General features: G+C 57.7%; 2 protein-coding genes and 1 pseudogene across 2 annotated transcripts; 1 reads left to right on the top strand and 2 right to left on the bottom strand.

Annotated features, from left to right (window-relative positions):
• Positions 1-3,258: 3,258 nt before the first annotated feature.
• Positions 3,259-5,224, bottom strand: HYAL1 (hyaluronidase 1). The gene is made up of 3 exons (XM_027700647.1): positions 3,984-5,224; positions 3,768-3,857; positions 3,259-3,678 (listed from the first exon to the last, which is right to left on the bottom strand). The coding sequence occupies exons 1-3, from the start codon at positions 4,881-4,883 to the stop codon at positions 3,361-3,363; spliced, it is 1,308 nt and encodes a 435-aa protein (XP_027556448.1). The 5' UTR covers positions 4,884-5,224; the 3' UTR covers positions 3,259-3,360.
• A 988-nt stretch (positions 5,225-6,212) lies between these two features.
• HYAL2 (hyaluronidase 2) lies at positions 6,213-8,726 on the bottom strand. Its single transcript, XM_027701018.1, has 3 exons — positions 7,800-8,726; positions 7,064-7,153; positions 6,213-6,914 (listed from the first exon to the last, which is right to left on the bottom strand). The coding sequence occupies exons 1-3, from the start codon at positions 8,724-8,726 to the stop codon at positions 6,516-6,518; spliced, it is 1,416 nt and encodes a 471-aa protein (XP_027556819.1). The 3' UTR covers positions 6,213-6,515.
• A 7,242-nt stretch (positions 8,727-15,968) lies between these two features.
• Positions 15,969-16,921, top strand: LOC113976032 (annotated as a pseudogene).
• The last annotated feature ends 2,372 nt before the right edge of the window (positions 16,922-19,293 follow it).

The raw sequence follows: 19,293 nt of genomic DNA, 5'->3' as shown, positions 1-19,293 counted from the left end.
CTGAAATTGCAATCTGTTGAATCAGAGGAATGAAGGCTGATATACCTCCTAGTGCTCGGAAATTAGGAATGTCAAATCCAGGGCAACAGCCTCTGAAGAACATTTTAGATCTTTCTGAAATCTGGGGGTTTTTTAGATCTTTTTAGATCTTTTCTAGAAATACCTGCGCAAGGGAAAAGATAAGGAGTGGGTAATTTTCCAACACAAAACACAAATACAAAGAGACTGTAAGAAAGATCCACTTTCATTTTAGGTAACTGGTAGCTCAAAGGTCTTGTGTTCAAGTCAGCACTGCTCTGAGTGAGCAAAGCTGACACTGAGGGGGGTTTGGGATACAGGGTCTTGCATTCAAGATCTGGAAATTATTTCTTTAGGAGGTGAATATTTCACTTTTGAAACAGTAATCAGAAGAGAGCTTTGACATTGCACGTGGGAAAAAAAGTGGCAAGCTTTAGTTAAAGTATTAACAGGAAAGCAGTGAAGCCTTGTGCACACCCTCAACGCTATTGGCATCTACCTGATTTTGGTTTATGGCATCTGTCCAAAGCTTTGGAAGATGTGCTACAGCAAATTATAACTAGTGGGGTCCTAAAGCAACTCCTGAGGTCTCAAAATATGGTCACCCCCTTGGTCATCTCACCACTGGTGTGGGCTGTTACTGCAAGACAAAATTGTAAACATTATCTCAGTGTCTGACTAAACCAGCTTCTAAAAATGTGGAAAATTTCTCTGTCTGTATTGATTTTGAGGTTTTTAGTCAGGGAACAAGGCAGATGAGAACTTTTCTTGTTAGCTTATTAATAGGCCTCTAATTTCCTGCTTGTATCTGAAAAGCCTGTGGATTTTTTGGGAAGGCTTTCTTCCATCTGTTTTATGCAAGACTTAAAGTAGTTTAGCTAAAGGGTAAGGTGTAGGTTATGTCCTAGTCATCTCAAAGCATTTAAAGGCTTCTTACTATGAGCAAAACAATCCTTCAGGGCAATCAGCAGTTCAGTTCTCTCTGTTTGGGATAGTAAACCATGATAAGTACTTTGGATAAATTATTTCTGGAGATACGTGGCTTAAGTAACCTAGACACAAAATAGCCAGTTGTTGAAATGAATAACTAGGCAATGTAAGGACAGTTTTTAAGTTACAGACTTCCCTTAGTTTTTGAAGCAGCACATGGAAAAAGCCTAGAAATCAATGTAGTGTGAACCCCATAACACAGTGGATAAGCGAGCTCTGCACGCAGCAGGTTTCTCACTCATCCTGAGCACAGAAAACAGGAGCTGCCATGACAGCACCGTAAGCATATCCCACCCGAGAGACGTGGAGCAGCCAGAAACGTGAAGCACACAAAGGCCTGTGGATTGCTGCTGGCTCCCCTCCAGCACACTCCCGTCGAGCGTGGGCTCACGCCGGCGCTGCCGTGGATTTGCAGAGCACTACACGTGTACAAGGCATAGTGTGGTTCTCAGACCTGGAAAAAAACAGCCCAGCAGATGTTCAATGCTTCTAAGTTGCCTGCTGGCACCATGTGCAGTGTCCTTCTAGTCTCTATTCCTCAGAGTCTGGAGCAAGACAAGCTAGATTACATGAAATCCAGTGTCTTGGGTGTCTTTAGATGTGCTGTAAGAGGCAAGGACAGAGGAATAGCTACAATAAGCAGGATGAATAAAACAAATCCTCTTACACATTTCAAACTATTATTTGAAAATTACAAAATGCATTCATGCCCAGGCTTGCATTATTTAAACAGCAAGAGAAAGAGCTGGCCCAAGTTTCCAGCCTCACTTTTCTTTGAGGCAAGACGCAAACCCACACCTAGAGACAGGGTTTCTGCAGGGCTCCTGTGCCTTCTGAAACATCTCTTTCCTCATGCCCACCCCAATGCTTAGATCAGTTAATGAACTGAGATAATACTGTGCCCAGGAGAACCCCAAACCACCCCCAAAGTATGCACCAAATATTCAGTACCTGAACACTTAAAGCATATTAAATTACTTGAAGTTACAGGCACACAGCTCCAATCCCTTCCAGGCATAAAAAGGACTTGAAATTCATGGTAATTTTCTTTGTGTGAATAGCAAGGTGAACTTTGCTTTCAATTTCAGCATTTAACAGAGGGCAAATATCAAATTCCCTGTAACTCGGGAGGAGCATGTTTGAGTGTTCATTAAGTTAAATCACATTCCACATAAAAAGATACTAAGATAATATTGTTTCCAACATTTACACTCAACATTTACCAAGCTATCTCCATAAGAATTAGATAAAACAATTAATTCTGGGCCAAAATCCAATTATGACTAATTTTTTTTCAGGGGCCCCCAGCTTGGCAAAGAGCTTGGCAATAACCCAGTGCATGTTTCTGAAAGCTGTGACTGGGGAATCCAAAGGTCTAATTATGTCTCCAGTGGCATATTCTCAGATACTTCTCAAGGTAATAATAAGGAATGAACAGGCTGGCTGTAGTAAGTCTGCAGAAATCAAATATTGGTTATCATTGACAGGGTCCATACGAGTGATGGGGGTGTTCACAACCCAAGTTCTTCTTGACAGGACATTGGTGTTAGTAACTACTTTTTGAAAGAAATTTGTGCCCTGGACAGAGCATCTTGAGAACAGATGTTTGGGAACAGTAAACACACAGTGCTATGCAGCACAGTCCCAACATGGATAGAGTTTACCTGAATTAGGGCCTAAGAACAGAGAACTGAGTATGTGATTTCCCCACCCCAAGCTGAACATTCAGATGAAGATGCCAACATCTTTATCTCAGCTGGACTGGGGAATCAGTGTTTCATGCCTTTTTCCAACTGCTTTAAAATAGGTATGGCTGAGTCAGTGTCCTGGGTTACAGAAATGGGTGGTTTTGCATATTATTTGAGGGCTGAACTGGTTTGCATATGGTAATCCAGGGGAAAATCAAACTGGGGGCACAGGTTTCACTCCACTCCTCTGTGCCTGATGAGGAGTTGGAGAACGCACTCCCCCAGCTACAGCCACACAGGCACATTTTTTCACTCCCATCACCTCCACACTCTGGCCACTCCCCATTTCTCATCCTCTTGCCCTGTCATCTCCTTTCTTATGTCTTTTGCCATAAATTTTCTTCTTTTTTTTTGGTGGTTTCTCTGAGGCATTACACCCTCAAATCCCCATCCCAAAGTGCAGCCCTTGGCAGCATCACAAGGTACCACTGGTGTTGTTGGGGGACCCTCCCACCCCAAAATGTGCTGCAGCAGAAGACAGGAGACACTTGTGGATGCTTTCTGGTTTTATTAACAGCCCCACAGCCAGGCTCCCAACCCCATGGTCAGAGTGCTGGGGCACAAGGTAGGGTCACCCTATCAAACTCACTCTCCTTGGGGTGGGTCACTTGGAGAAGCCCTGGGTGTCACAGTGCGGTCCCTGCCACTCATCGTAGCACTGGCAGCTGAACTCCTTTTCCAGCTGGGAGACATCATCACCAGGCTCCAGGTTCTGAGCCACCAGCCAGGGCTTGGCAGCGCGCAGATCGATGGTGAAGCGGGAGGGGTCAAGGTGGAGGAAGCCCTGCTTGTTCTCCCGGCACACACAGCGCCCGTGGCCGGAGCACAGGCTCTGGCTGCACAGATTGGCGCTGGCCGTCACATTGACGACGTAGTGGCCCAGGGGTCCCTCCACGTAGTCCTTCAGTCTCAGGCACATCTCCTGCAATGGCATGTGGTGTCACAGCCCTGCACAGCTGAGGAACTGGGGGTCCCTGCTGGCAGGGATGTGGTGACACCCTCTGCACTCACCTTGGAGGTGCTGTAGTTGAGGCTGCCCCAGAAGATGATGCCAGCAGCACCCTGAGCTGCACTCTCCCCGATGGTGTTCATCAGGTCCTCCTGCACCCATGAGGAGAGGAGAAGTCAGTGGTGTCCAAAGCCCCTGCACAGCCCCAGCAGAGCTAAAGACTCCCAGTGCCAACCCATCAGCCCAAGAGCTGTTCAGTATCCCCACATCCCCATTACCTGGGAAAGGAAGTCAACAGTGAGCTCGAAGGCAATCTGAGAGTAGGGCAGGACGGGGATGCTGCTGTCAAGGACGCCACGCTGGACAGCGAAAGCTTCAGCCACGCGGTGCCGGACGTAGGGGAGCACCTTGTTGGTGCCATTGAGGCGGAGGGGCAGGTAGATACTGGGGTAGAGTGCCCGGCTGCTCTTCCAGAGCCAGGACAGATTCCTGTTCCTCTGCTGCTCCACCTCTGGGCACGTCCCATTGTAGGGCAGGCTGTCAAAATGGTTGTTGTAGCAGTCGGGGAAACCATAGAAACCCCAGTAGGCATTGGAACGGAGGCTCTCGCCCAGACACAGGGTCTCGTTCATGAAATTGCGGGCACCCTCCTCAAACTGCTGCTTGGCCACCTCCTCCACCTCCTCGGGGGGCCACTGCGGATGCTGCTGCTGCACCAGCTCCTCTGACTTCTCCTGGTAGATCTTCATGGAATCCCAGTTACGGCTCCACACCGGGCGCCACTTCTCCCAGTCGATGACAGCCAGCCCACTGTAGGCAGGGCTGGGCAGGGTCACCTTGATGTCCTGGGTGGCCTGCTGGAGGTGAGCCTCCAGGCTGGCATTTTGGGGGAGCCCCCCGTTCACTGGCACCCCCTCAGATGTGTAGTAGGGGAGGAGACCCAACTTGTCGCTGTAGAAGAGGGTGATGTCCTGCCCGATGAAGGACTGATGGTCGTTGGCCAACACATCAAAGACCTCCAGGTTGAGGGTGACATTGTACTTCTCAGCACAGTCCTCTGTGGGGATGTTCCAGACGGTAATGAAGGGGCGGTTGACAAGGACAGGGCCAGGCCCCCCAGTGTGGGCCAGGGCAGGCAGGAGCAGCAGGAGGACCCAGCAGGACCACGCCAATGCCATGGTGCAGGTGGAATCAGGGTGAGTCCCGGAGCTGCCTGGGGAGAGCCAGGACCTGGGCAGACGTCGATGCTTTTATCCCCAAGCTGGGACCGGCGTTAATCTGCACCTTCGTTCCCAGTTCCCAAGCGGTGCCAGTCACCCAAGGTCACCTTTCCCCTGTCCTCAAAGTCCCCGAAGTTATCAGCAGCTGGAGCCCAGCACAGCGGCCCCAGAGTGGGGACAGCAGCGTGTGTCAGCCCCGCTTAATGACCGGCGGCGGCGGGCTCGGCTGGGAAGGAATGCGCAGAGTCAACACCCCATGACTGGCCGGAGAGGAGTGGGGCTGGAAAGACAAACAGACACGGACGCGGAGGCGGGGGGGGGGGGGGAAGGAAGGAAGGTCACGGTGATGGACGTGGGCTGAGCCGGGCGGGCGCCTCTGGGGAAGCGGAGAGCGACGGCCATGAGCTGGCAGGAGGAGGGCACTGCTGGGAAGAAGCTCACGGCATCGAGCAGGACCCGGCAGGACACAGCCCGGGGTGGCGCAGGAGGGCACGGCCTGGGGACACTCACAACACAGGACAGCAGCCACAGGAGGGCACGGCGTGGGGACACTCACGCGTGAGGACAGGAGACACAGGCGGGCACGTCCTGGGGACACTCACGCATGGGGACCGCCGGAACAGGAGGACACAGCGTGGGGACAGGCACAGCAGCCGAGGGGTGCGGGCAGGAAGGCGGCTGTGCCACGCGGGGCCGGGCCGTGCCCACGGGCACCGCAAAGAACAGAGCAGTGCCCGGAGGGGCTGCACGGGCACAGGCAGAGCAGGGCTGCGCCGGGCACGCTGTGGCAGGGGAGCCGCGCCAGGGCACTGCTGGGGGACACTCGTGGCACGGGACAGCGGAGCTCAGCGGAGCTCAGCGACGCTCGCGGCACAGGGGAGTCCCCACGAGGATCCCGGTCCCGGGGTGTTCCCATCCCGCAGCCCCAACACTGCCCGCGCCCCGGGGCGTGTCCCGGGATTGAGGGCGGGGCCAGGCGGGGAATCCCGGAGCAGAGCCGGGGCCACGGCGAGCAGGAGGAGGAGCCCGGGCGGGGCGTGGCGAGCGCGGCTCCACGTGGGTGGCCCGACCGTGGCTGCCCACGCGGCTCCGGCTCCACGCCGGGAGCTCCCGCCCTCGGAGCGCCTTTCCCGAGCGGCTCCGGCCCCACGGGGAGAGCTACCACCCCTGCAGTGCCTCTCCCGAGCTGCACACCCACTCCCAGCGCTCCCACCCCACCGTGGCCATGTCTGGCATTTGGGTGACCCGTGGCCTTCCCCCCGGCCCCAAATCAGCCCACACCTCTCCCTCTGACCAGCTTTATTCGAAGTAAAGCACTTGAGTGTGGGGCAGCACACAGGGGCTCAGCACCACACAGAACCCACTCTTCACCCCCATGTCCCTCTTGCCCCCATCCCTCTCCTTACAACAGGAGAGGGGCCCCCCTCCTCCCTCCATCCCCATTGCAACAGGGAGGGCAGAGATGGGGCAACACAGCTCTGTCCCTCACAGTGAGGGGTAGCCCTCATAACAAGCTGCCTCCCAGGCAGGGTAGTGATATCTTAAATAGGCCCCTAGACCACAGAAAGGGGCAGCTCAGTCCAGGGGGGGTTAGCACCAGCTTGCAAGCAGCAACAGCACCCCAAGTCCTAGTGGTGCCAGGGGCCCAGGGGCATCATTGCCAGGGCCAGTGGGCGTCTGGCAGCTACTGCCCTGCCAGCCCTGGTAGCAGTGGCAGTGAAAGTGGGTCCGTAGGAAGAGGATGTCAGCAGATGATAGTTGGCCCTCGACCCAGAAGAGGGGGTGCTTGGGGTGGTCTGCATCCCGGCGCCGCAGCTGGAAGTTGGTAGAGTTGAGGTGGAGGAAGACGTCGGCGGTGCTGTCCTGGCGCAGGCAGCGCCCCTGGCCCTGGCACAGTGTTGTGCTGCAGAGCTCTGCCGCTGTCGAGACATTCACGATGTAGCGCCCCAGGTCCCCCTCCAGGTAGTTCTTCAAAGTCTGACACAACTCCTAGGGGAAAGGGAGCACCAAGGGCGTGTTTGTGTGACACAGGGAGAGAAGCACCTCAGATGGAGAGGACAGCTCAGCCACTGGTCCTCCTCTGGGGGCAGGTGCACCCTTCACCCATCATCTACCTACCATGCAGACCCCAAACCTACCCGGTTTTTGACATCATCTGCATCACCCCAGAAAATGGCCCCGGCTGCACCCAGTGCTGCACTCTCTCCGACGGTGGAGATCAGGTCCAGCTGTGGGGACAGAGCCTGGTTAGTGCCCACAGACCCCACACAGCACCCACAATCCCAGCACAGTGTGCTCCAAAGCGTCCACTGCAGGGCCGAGGAGGCAAGACCCACCCCTGCTTCAAAGCCACGGGGAGAGGGGACTGTCCCAGCTCCTTGGGGACGAGACTTCCCAACACTGCCCCCCTCCTCAGGGGTTAAGCCAGCACAGCACAGGGGCTGTGAGCTCACATACCCCAGGGTCCTGGCTGCCAGGACCTGTGAGTCTTGCAGTACTTCCCAGGCACTTCCCTGGCAATAGTGACCATTGGTGCCAGTCCTGCCAGACACTCCATACCTAATGGAAGCAGTCTGTGGCATCCTATCATCCAGCCACAGAGAGGCTGAGCTGGGGGGGTCTCCCACAGTGACACCCCTTGAAGGGAAGGAAGCAGGGCTGGGCACCCCTCCTGCTTCCTGGGGCCAGCCACATGCCAAAGGGTGCTGCTCCCCACCCCACGCAGAGACAGCCATGGTAGCACGACACCAGTCTCCAGAGTCACTCTGCTCCAGGGAAGCAAGATGGAACACTGGCAGCAGAACCACCTCAGCTGACCCCAAAGACCAGATGCCCAGGGCTTGGGATAAGGATGTCCCTGTGGTGCAGCCCTACCTGGCTGAGCACATTCAGCTTGCGGATGAAGGTGGGCCGGGTGTAGACAAAGACAGGTAGGGAGTAGTTGTCGTGGTGCTGCTGGGAGATGCGTATGGCCTCCATCACCCGTGCCCGCACGAACTTGCGGACGTTGGGAGTGGAGTCCAGGAGCGGGTCGAGGTAGATGGAGGGGTAGAGCGCCGTGCTCTCCTTCCAGAGCCACACCAGCTGGTCGTTGCGGGTCTTCTCCACGTCCGGGCACTGCCCAGTGTAGCTTTCCTTGTTCTTGCTGTAGTCATGGTTGTAGCAGTCAGGGAAGAGGTAGAACCCCCAGAGCTGCTTGGGTCGGATGCTCTTGGCCTTGCGCAGGGTCTTCACCATGAACTCCTGGGCAGCTGACTCAAACTCGAACACTGCCTGCTTGTTCACCTTCTCGGGGGGCCAGTCCTTGTTACGCTCTGACACCAGACTCTGTGACACCTCCCGGTAGATGTCCTTGGGCTTCCAGTTGCGAGCCCAGACAGGCCGCCACTCCTCCCAGTCAATGACGGCCAGCCCTTCCTTGGTGGGCGACTGGATGTACTTGGTGATGCCGCCCTCAAGGTGGGCCAGGTGCTCCGGCAGGTTGCTGTTTTGGGGGACACCGCCATTGACGGGCACACCCTCGCGGGTGTAGTAGGGGTAGAGCCCCAGGCGCTCCTTGTAGAAGATGGTGAGGTCCTGCCGCACAAAGCCCTCGTTGGGGGAGGCTTCCAGATCGAAGATGCTGAAGTCAAACTCCACCTGGAAGCGGGGCTTGCACTCCTGGGTGGGCACATTCCAGGCCACCAGGAAGGGGCGGCGGGTGACATGGGGGGCGGCCGACGGCTTCTCAGGAGGCTGCCGGGCCAGGGCCAGCAGGGCCAGCCAGGGCACCGCCGCCGCCGCCGCGTAGCCCCCGCGCATCCTGCCCCGCGGGGCCTGGGGGCGGCGGGAGACGGGGGTCAGGAGCGGGGCAGGCAGGCCGGGGTGCAGGCAGGGGCGGGTCTGCCCGCACCCCCCAAGGCAGATCCCGACCCAAGGCCCCTCCCGCGGCAGAGAGGTGAGCTGAGCCCCCCGGAGGGGTGCTGGCTCCCAGGAATCCCGGTTCCCAGCGGCTTCGCTCACTCGCTCACTCTCCCGTTCCCGCCGCTCCCGCGGGTGCCGGCGCGGTGCCGCCTTTGTTCGCGGCCGGCAGACAAAGCGCCGGGGCGCGGCCCCCCTCGGCTCCCCGCGCGGCTCTCACCGCCCCTCAGGCCATCCCTCGCCGCGGGCTCCAGCGCCGCCGCCTCCCTCCGCCGCCGCTTTTAACCCTCCCGGCGCGCACCACCCGCGGGGTCACCGCCCCCGGCTCGCCCGGCCCCGCCCCCGCGCCCCGCCCGCGCCGCGCCGGGCTGGCGGCGCCGAACGCCGCGGGGCTCCGGAGGCCGCGGGCTGGCGGCTGAGCCCCGCCGCACACACACACCTCCGCGGGACCGCCGCACCGGGCAACCGGAGCCACCCCCCCGGTCCCGACGCGCTTGGTATGGCCCGGGAGGACCCGCCCCCCCACGCGGCGGAAGGGGGCGGGGCGGGGCCGCGGCGGGGGCCGGCAGGGGGCGCTGCGGGGCACGGGGCGGGCGCGAGGGGACCCCAAAACCTGGGACTGGGGTGACCCCGAAACCCCAAAACAGGGGTGACCCCGGGACTGTGGTGACCCCAGAACAGCGGTGACCCCAGGACTGTGGTAACCCCAGCATCATGTCATGTCCCCAGGGTGGTGGTGACCTCAGAATCATGGTCACTCCAAAACGGTGGTGACTCCAGAACGCTGGTAACACCAGAACTGTGGTGACCCCACGGTGGTGATGACTGTGGGATCATAGTGTCCCCAAAACAGTGGTGACCCCAGAACGGTGGTGACCCCAGGGTGGTGGTGTTCCCAGGATCGACATCACCCCAAAATGATGACTCCAGAATGGTGGTGACCCCAGGATGCTGTACCAGGATCATGTTGTCCCCAAAATAGTGGTGATCTTAGGATGGTGGTAACTCCAGAGTGGTAGCAACCCCAGAATGCTGGTGTCCCCAAGGCAGTGGTGACTTCAGAACAGCGGTGTCCCCAGAGCAGCAGTGTCCCCACAACAGCGGTGTCCCCAGAGCAGTGGTGTCCCCACAATAGCGGTGTCCCCAGGACAGTGGTGACCCCACAACAGCGGTGTCCCCAGGACAGCGGTGTCCCCACAATAGTGGTGTCCCCAGGACAGTGGTGACCCCGGGGCGGTGCCGTGCCGGACAGGACATCCTGTTTGGGGCTGGGGCAATCGGTGCTGCTGACTCAGCCACGACCCCGTGGGTTTCCTGCTCAGAGGGGACAAGGGGGAGCATGGGAGCAGCAGGGCTGGGGGACCTTCCTTCCCGGGGCACTGCTGAGGCTCCAGAAGGTCCCCCCAGATGGGCAGTGGGACAGACAGGGCTCAGGGACCAGCCATGTGGCAGTACCTGTGTCCTGCCTGTCTCCTGCCTGCTCTGGCCAGGGCTGGCCCCGGCAGGCTGAGAGCCATTGGGGTGCCCTGTGGAGGAAGAACTGGAGAGCGAGGGTGTGCCGGGGCTGACGGGGGAAGGAAGCAGAGCTGAATCTACGGAAATGTTCCCCAGCCGTCCGCCAGCTCCTCAGGGATCGGGTGGGAGCGCCAAGCCCGGCATTGTTTGGTGTCAGGCCCTGGTGCCGCCAGTGCCGAGCCCTGTCCGTGGGCACCCGCAGATGGCTCCAGTTAGTGACACCACTTGGGTGCCAGCTTTTGTGGTGAAGCTCCCACCGAGAGGGTGACAGTACTGCCAGGGATGGGCACCGCGTCCAGGCCGGCCACTCCAAATCCAGGCTGTATGCCACAGCTCGGCCCAGCCTGCGGGCAACACCAGGCACTGGCTGGGAGAGGGGCAGGGAAGGTCGGCCACTGGCAGGGCGTTGGCTGCCAAAACCCTTGGGAGAGATTGTGGGGAGCCAAGCAGTCCCAGCGCTGCAGGCGGTGCCCTTCCCCTCTGGGCAGTAAACAGGCTCCCTTCGCCAGCAGCAGAAACGCCTAAAATTTTCCATCCTCCTCGTGCGAAGGTACCCAGCCCCCCCGGCAGCGGGGTGGCTGGAGGGGTCACAGCTTTCCACTGCTGGAAGTCCTCAGTCTGACGCAGCTTCTCACTGTTGTTCCCTCACTGGGGCTCTGCATTGCCTGACTCGGTTTCCCTCCTCGCTTCCAGAAGACTCTAGATTTTGGGAGGGGGCAGCTGGACAGATCCACCCTGCTGAGCATGAGATCATTTTAAGTCATTCCCAGATGGGCGCAAGAGAGGAGAAGGGTGCAGGCGGCAGCGGTGGGCAGTGCCAGGGCTGAGCCGAGCAGGCGAGCTGCTCCGAGCAGGCAGCCGGGAGGATGGGAATCCCTCACGGTGCAGATAAAGATAACGGGGCATGAGTCACATCCGCTTATGCCAGACAGGTCCGGGCAAGGTGCCTAAGGAGTTCAGCTTGTGGATGGAGCAGCCATGAAACCAGGAGGGGAGGTTGGCACCTGCCTCCACCCCTGGGCTGGAGGCTCCAGGCATGGCCCTGCCCCAGGGGCAGCAGGAGGGCACTGGGCTGGCCCAGCAGACACGGAGATGCTCACGGAGCCAGAGATCCAGAGCCACTGCCTTGTGGAACCTCACCGAGCCATAACACCCTGCACAGCCACCGTGATCCATCACACCCTTCAAAGCCACCATGATCCATCCATCTCTCCTGGGCTGCTATGGATCAACAGGCTAAAGTCCTGCAGCCTCACCCACTGCCAGCCGGAGCACTGGCAGGACAAGCTGACTGCTCACTCATTGCAGCTCTCGTCAGCGGCTCATTTCCGAGCTGGCTTGTGCAGAGGAAATGATGAGAGGTGACGGTGGCCACAGGAAAACATTTGTAGGGCTGTCAGGGACAGGACATGGGGTACAAAGTGAGATCACACTCGTCCCACGGACAGCCGGCAGCACTCGGGGGACAGGAGGCTTCCTGGCACAGGGCCTGGAAGTCGTCAGGCCCCCGTGATTAATGAGACACTGATTTGGCAGGACAAGGGAGGAAGGAGCGGACAGGCAGATCCTCTACCCCCCCTGTGAGGCTCAGGCGGAGCCATGGGAAGACTAGCCTGAGGCTGGGCTGCCTTCAAACCTCCAAACCTCCCTCCCCACATTGGAAGAGACAGGGTCCTGAGCTCCAACCCTTGGGGCTGAACAAGGAAATTACATAGATTACACTTTAGTTATATATTTAAAGGATGTTATGGCAGCTACAAGTAAAGTCACAGCCTGACAAAGCCACCATCTCCTGCCAATGCCATGTGCCAACTGGGGCACCTGGAAATGGCTGTTACCCACAGGTCCTTCGCCACCAACTCAGCCACATGTGCACAAACACCCCCCTTCTGAAAAACAGGGGGCTCGAAGTGCTGGCGGCAAAACCCACCTCCCCTCTGGCACAGCCACCCTCCCCAGTAAGACAGCTCTTGGACTTGCGGGCTCTACAAATAATTTTATTGAAATTTAACAAAAGTGGACAGATGCACTGGGAGGAAGGACCATAAATAGTGTACATTTCCCAAACCCATGGGTCCTACCCACACGCTAGAGGAGCAAGGAGCCTAGTGTCAGTGAGTACGGCTACACATCCACACGGGAAAGCACATCACACAGAAATAATTAAAAAAAAAACAATCAAAAGGAAAACTTTCCTTTTTTTTTTTTGCTTGCTCCAACACCACAGTGGACACAAATACTATTTACAGTGACCTTCACATTTTTAAGACCCCTCCAGGTGCTCCCAAGGCCCTGCTGCTGCAGGAGGGCTGGAGGGGGCCTGGGGGCTGGCTGCTGTGGGGACCAGCCTGGGAAGAAGCAGGGCAGGATGCAGCTTGTTGGCAGTCTGCAGAGGTTCGCTGCCACTCCCATGACACTAGAGGGGTAGTGGGGTGGGAGAAGGCGTGTTTTTTTGGGGGAAGCATGTTTAATGCCCTGGGGAAGGGTGGGCAGCCTGTCAGGAAGGACAAAAGCATCCTTGCTAAGCCAGTCTCAGTCTCTGCCCCCTCCCCTGGTGTTCGGGCCGTGCCTTGCCAGCAGATTTTTGGCTGGTAGCCCTGTAAGGGGCTCTCCACTGGGACAGGCAAACAGCACTGACCCCCTCCCCATTCCTCCTTCGCCTTCCCCAGTACCCGCAGCGGCTTCAGTGCAGCTTCCCGTGCCTTCGAAGAGCAGCGGGGCAAGGCAGCACAGAGAGTGCGACCATGGTTTTCTCTCCTCTTGCTGGGGACAGCAGCTGCTGCTCTGCTGCAGAGCCTGAGGGGATGCCCTGCCCAGGGAGCTCCGGCCTGGGAGAAACTCAGGAGCAGGTGGTGCGAATAAGAAACACTTCAGTGGGAGATTGTTTTAAGACAAGACTCTTTCAAGCAAGCAGAACAAAAGATGTCGAGAGAAGTGCCCAGCATCACAGTGTAGACGAGCCCTGCCCTCCCACTTTCCTGCCTGGTGGCATCCAGCACATCCACTTCACCCTGCGTGCTCGCTCCTGTCGATGGGAACAGCGGGTGGACGGACGTGAAGGGAAGAGGTGGTGACAGGAAGACGGCAACAGCCACGCCGCTGTTATCTCCCCGAAGCTGGGAATGTGGCCCCGCGCCCAGGCGGCTCTCAACGGACGCGGCGATGGATACATCCAACGTAGACACTGACGGGGCTGGCAGCCAAGTGCCAGCAGCTTAAATTAAAAATCGAGGTAGCAAACATCTGAAGTGCTTAGAAAGTAAATAAGTTCTGGAACAAAAGAGGAGGAAAGCTGAGCCGGCTGCTGTGGGGAGTGGGCTCTGACCCACTTTAAAGCTGTGCCTGCTGCCGGTCCTCCTCCGCCTGCCCGGTCCAGGCACATCCAAGCAGGAAGGGAGGGGCTTCTTGTGCTGGCGAGGGGCATTTGGGGTCAGGCCTTTCCCCCAGCACCTGGCCACACACAGGGGTGAGAGCTTTTTCGGTGCCACCAAGACCTCGTGCAGGAGGGAAGAGGAGAGAAGAGCAGGACCTTCCAAGGCAGGGTAGAAATTCCCCCTTTAAAGTGCATCGCGCCTCCCCTCTGCCGCCAGCTGGGATGCGGGAGGAACCACAGTTCACATCGCCAGGGAGATTTCCAAGCTGGGGCAGGTACACCAATTGATTGTTTTGGGGGACAGGGAAGGAAGAGAGAGGATTCCTTTCCTGCTTGGCTCAGTCAAGGCCCACCTGCCAGGGAGGTACGTTCAAACAGCAGCGGGGGGCGAGAACACTGCCCGGCAGCCTGGCAGAATGAGGGGAAGGCTGTGGATGTAGTCTACCTGGACTTCAGCAAAGCCTTTGACACCGTCTCCCACAGCATACTCCTGGAAAAGCTGGCAGCCCACAGCTTGGACAGGGGCACTCTCTGCTGGGTTAGGAACTGGCTGGAGGGCCGGGGTGAGAGGGTGGTGGTGAGCGGTGCTGCATCCAGTTGGCAGTCGGTCACTAGTGGTGTCCCCCAGGGATCAGTGTTGGGCCCAGTTCTATTTAATATCTTTATTGATGATTTAGATGAGGGGATTGAGTCCACCATCAGCAAATTTGCAGATGACACTAAGCTGGGGGGAGTGTTGATCAGCTGGAAGGCAGGAGGGCTCTACAGAGGGACCTGGATAGGCTGGAGAGTTGGGCGGATTCCGGTGGGATGAGGTTCAACAAGGCCAAGTGCCGGGTCCTGCACTTTGGCCACAACAACCCCCTGCAGCACTACAGGCTGGGCACAGAGTGGCTGGAGAGCAGCCACGCAGAAAGGGACCTGGGAGTTTGGATTGATAGGAAGCTGAACATGAGCCAGCAGTGTGCCCAGGTGGCCAAGAAGGCCAATGACATCCTGGCCTGTGTCAGGAACAGTGTGGCCAACAGGTCCAGGGAAGTGATTTTTCCCCTGTACTCAGCGCTGGTGAGGCCACACCTGGAGTACTGTGTCCAGTTCTGGGCCCCTCAGTTCAGGAAGGATATTGAGGTGCTGGAGCAGGTCCAGAGAAGAGCAACAAGGCTGGTGAAGGGACTTGAGAACAAGTCCTATGAGGAGAGGCTGAGGGAGCTGGGGTTGTTCAGCCTGGAGAAGAGGAGGCTCAGGGGAGACCTCATCACTCTCTACAACTTCCTGACAGGAGGTTGTAGCCAAGTGGGGGTTGGCCTCTTCTCCCTGGCAACTATCAGCAAGACAAGAGGGCATGGTCTTAAGCTGTGTCAGGGGAGGTTTAGGTTAGATATTAGGAAGAAATTCTTTCCAGAGAGGGTAATCAGGCATTGGAATGGGCTGCCCAGGGAAGTAGTGGATTCTCTGTCCCTGGAGGTTTTTAAGATGAGACTGGATGTGGCATCAGTGCCATAGTCTAGCAACCACAGCAGTAGTGGATCAAGGGTTGGACTTGATGATCTCGGAGGTCCCTTCCAACCCAGTTGATTCTATGAGGGATGGTGCTCAGCAGGAGCCAGTGTGCCAACGGGGGAGGCAAGCCTGATGCAGAGCTGGGACCCTGCTGCCACCAGCCGTGGCCACAGACTGCAGAGATCTCCTGTGGGGGAATGCAAAAGTTATGAAGCCTGGAAAGAACGACTTTAGAAGCGGTTCTATCACAGCGGCAGCTCTCTGGGATCGAGCGGAGCAGAAAAACAACAACTATTTCCGTTTTATTGTACGGTTTTTCCCTGAGTTATGTATTTCCCCCGGTCTACGCGGCCCCCCCACTCGGCGCCATGTCGTCTCCCCTCCCCGAATCGGTCTCTGCCTCTGCACAACCATAATTGGTTGTCTCATCCGCCTCTGCCCAATCCCTGGCTTTGTTATTGCACTTGGGCCCTCCTGTATCCCCCGTTGGTTAGCAGAGCCCTCAAGCCACGCCTCTTCCCCCGGACCTTGGCCCAATCAAGTTCCTCCTTCTAAGCCCTCCCCCAGAGACCTTACAAGCCCGCGGAGTTTTAAATAAAGTACTTTTCGCCCTGGGATCCAGAGAGGAGACTTGGCGGCTCTTTTCTCCCACCGAAGGGGAACAGTGCCACCGAGACCCTCTCCGAGAAACCGCGAGCGAGGAGTCAAACTCCTTCAATTCTGTTAATTGGCGCCTCCCCCGCCCCGCCGCGGTCATGGCGCCCGTGTCCCGATCCCGCTCCCCACCCGCCGCCAGCCCCGAGCGCCGCGCCCGCCGATCCCGATCCCGCTCCCACGAGCGCAACAGCCCGAGGCGCCCGCGCCACCGGCGGAGCGCACCACGGGCACCACCACCACGGCAAGGGCTGGCCCGAGTACTACGAGAAGGAGAAGGAGGAGATCCTGCGGCAGAGGAGACTCAAGGAGAGAGAGAGGATTGGAGAGCTGGGGGCACCTGAAGTATGGGGGCTGCCACCAAAGGTTCCTGACCCCGATTCTGATGAGCATACACCGGTAGAAGATGAAGAGGCAAAATCTAAGAGTAGTTCTTCAGATTCCAGCTCAGAAGAGGAAAAGAAGAAAAAGAAGAAGAAAAGACAGAAGAAAAGACATAAGGCATCCAAAAGAAAGCGCAGAAAACATTCTGAGGACAGCAACAGTGAACCGGAGTCTGAGCAGAACTCCAGCGATGAAGATAAAAAGCAAAGCAAGAAGAGGAAAAAGAAGAGCCAAAAGAAGAAAAATAAGAAGAGCAGGAAGGAATCCAGCGATTCAAGTAGTGAAGATTCTGATGATGAAACAGTTCAAGGGGATGATCTCTGGACTGAGAGATCAAAAAATACTGAAGCTGATAGCTTGATTGGACCAGAGGCTCCCAAAACTCATGCGTCTCAGGATGACAGGGGAAAACATATTCCCTGGAGAGGCGAGATCGGCTTGACCAGTGAAGAGATCGCATCGTTTGAGAGCTCTGGTTATATCATGAGTGGCAGCAGACATCGGCGCATGGAAGCCGTGCGTCTGCGCAAAGATCTACAGCGCAGACGAGAAGAGAGCCCTGGCCTCCTTCAACTCAAATAAAGTACTTTTCGCCCTGGGATCCAGAGAGGAGACTTGGCGGCTCTTTTCTCCTACCGAAGGGGAACCGAGCCACCGAGACCCTCTCTGAGAAATCACGAGCGAGGAGTCAAACTTCTTCAATTCTGTTAATCTCCAGCAGGCAGCAGCAAAGCCAGCCTTCCCGGAGCCAGTGTAAGCGGGGAAACGCACAGGGGAAAGAGACTGAGGTCCAAGAGAGCGGCATCTGATCTCCGTCCCCTTCCCAAGAGGAGCGCAGCAGCCAGCCAGATGTGCTTCAAGACCCCCCAGCCTGCCCTGTCCATCCTCCATCAACGGACCCATCCAGGGGAGCATCACCTTGCACCCGTGTCAAGGGACATGCTGCAACACTGGCCATCTAACCTGCGGGCCCCGGAGGCCTCGGGCAGCGGGTCACTGTGCCCTGGCCCTCCTTGGGCTGCATACCTGAGAAGCAGGGGGTTCTCTCTGGTGAGAAGTGCAGGCTCACTCTCCCTTTAACAGCTCACACACAGCAGCTCGTCTGCAGTTCCAGTTACCCATCGAACATGGGCTAGAGGCTACAATAGGTATTTTAGTCTTCTGACTCAAGCGAGGATGTTTTTAAGCAGTCGTTGCACAAGGTCACCCATCTCCTGCGAGGGCCTGCTCCGTTCCGCCTCACCTCCGGGCGAGGGGAGAGCCACTGTCCCGCCGCGTGCCCAGAGTCCTCCTCGGGTGGGAACATGGGGCAGCCTGGCCTGGCAAGGCTGGGGGCGGTGGGGCAGGGCCTCCCGCCCGCAGGCAGAGATGTCTGGGACTCACACCTCGCAGATGATCACCGGGAAATCCACATGAATGCGAGGGTGCTCTAGTTTCACTATGCCCTGAAAGAAGAGTCAGAGTGGTGATCAGAAAGGGACTGACATACAACACGCCTGAGCCCTGCCAGTTACCCCAGGACAGAGGACACTGTGCCCTAGAGGAACCGCGGGGGCCAGGGTCCAAAAAGCAGCTGTGACACGTGGTAGGGCCTGAGAGCAGCAGGCAGAGCACAGGCACTCTGCCCTTCGAACTCGTCCCTGGAGAGCCCAGGGCAGCATGGCTGGCTGCCACACATGGCAGGGAGAGCAAGGAGGGAGCTGCTCTGCCAGGCACTGCCCGTGCAGCAGCTGGTGCGTGACTGGCAGATATTGGCCGTCCAGGCTTTTCATTCGGCACCTTCCATTCACGGGATTTAAAGGAATGAAAAGAGCTCTCTGAGGGAACGCAGCCGGGGCAGCTGGCACACAAGAAAAGCAGCTTTCTGTGCAGAGGGGAGGGGAGGCTGCTGAATGAACGCTCCCTCCACACCAGCCACAGGCACCGTTCCCACGGTCCGTCCAAGCCTTCTCCTGTTACAGCACCAGGAGGAGCCACTGGCAGGTGGGGGGCTGGGGGTAGAGGGGGGAGCGGGGGCTCAGGGCTGGGCCTGCAACCACAGAGCCAGAGCAAAGCCTGAGCTAGCAAAGGGCTCTTCAGTGCTGGTACCTGCTCTCTTTGGCTCAGACAAGCTTTCCAACTGCATGAGTTTCAACCCAGATCAATGACAAGTCAGTCCCATGGCCCAAGACTGCCTCTGCAACAATGTCAGTCTGGGAAGCAGCACCAAATCCTTCCCTCCATAACTGCCAGTGCAGTGCTCAGAGGGGTCCCATCCTGTTGGGGGGCTGCCCACCCCTAAGGGCACACTGACAGCTCATCCCAAGGCTTGCTAGAGCCGTGCCTTTCTGCTTACTTATGAAAGACTCCTGCAGAGTGTCTCTCTCCAGCCCTGGTTTGATCCACCTTTTTCTCCATTTATGCCCCCAAAAGCTTCCCTACACACAGGCTATCCTGCCCCTGCACCAAGACCCTCTATTAGTGTCCTAGCCCCTGCCCAGCACCACACCAGTTGCTTATTTTAAGAAAAGACTTTTGCACTGAGGTGCAAAACATGGAGCTGTCATCACTACTGAGCAGCTGGAGGGGATGTGCCCACTCACATCAGTGGGTGATGGGCTTTGGCTGCTGCTCCCCAAGGCAGGGCCTGGCCCTCTGCAGTGACATGATATGGGCTGAGCCAGCACAGCACCCCACACCTCACGAAAGGTGCCTGGCAATGAGACACCATGGCCATGAAGGGCTGCCTGGCACTCTGTGCCCCACAACACACACCAGGCTGAGCTATCCCCCCAGCCTGGCAGCTCTAAAAAGGCTCAGGCAACGCTTCTCTCTGAAAAGGGCAGCTGGAGGGTGCCACCAGCCCTCCCTCTTCTGTCACAGCCTCACCAGGTGACAGGGGTGTGAGCCAGGACACACAGGAGTCATGGCTCTGAGGCAGCAACTGGGGGGAGGAGAAAGCCTCCACCTTCCCAAGATGCCCCGAGGGAGAAGCCTCCTGCAAAACAGGGACTTCAGCTGTCACCATGGCACTTCACCCTCGCTGCCCCCACCATTCCCCAC

Source organism: Neopelma chrysocephalum, unplaced genomic scaffold (assembly GCF_003984885.1).
Source record: "Neopelma chrysocephalum unplaced genomic scaffold, ASM398488v2 Primary Assembly neopelma1_147, whole genome shotgun sequence".
Lineage (NCBI taxonomy): Eukaryota > Metazoa > Chordata > Aves > Passeriformes > Pipridae > Neopelma > Neopelma chrysocephalum.
This window is presented reverse-complemented; position numbering and strand designations above follow the sequence as displayed.

What these genes read in the sequence shown, in the direction of transcription:
- HYAL1 (XM_027700647.1), bottom strand. Translation starts at nt 4,883, where the DNA reads ATGGCATTGGCGTGGTCCTGCTGGGTCCTCCTGCTGCTCCTGCCTGCC. An exon ending in CTGTTGACTTCCTTTCCCAG is followed by an intron (nt 3,858 to 3,983) that starts GTAATGGGGATG and finishes TCATGGGTGCAG; the next exon opens with GAGGACCTGATGAACACCAT. An exon ending in TCAACTACAGCACCTCCAAG is followed by an intron (nt 3,679 to 3,767) that starts GTGAGTGCAGAG and finishes ATGCCATTGCAG; the next exon opens with GAGATGTGCCTGAGACTGAA.
- HYAL2 (XM_027701018.1), bottom strand. Translation starts at nt 8,726, where the DNA reads ATGCGCGGGGGCTACGCGGCGGCGGCGGCGGTGCCCTGGCTGGCCCTG. An exon ending in AGCTGAATGTGCTCAGCCAG is followed by an intron (nt 7,154 to 7,799) that starts GTAGGGCTGCAC and finishes CTGTCCCCACAG; the next exon opens with CTGGACCTGATCTCCACCGT. An exon ending in CAGATGATGTCAAAAACCGG is followed by an intron (nt 6,915 to 7,063) that starts GTAGGTTTGGGG and finishes CCTTTCCCCTAG; the next exon opens with GAGTTGTGTCAGACTTTGAA.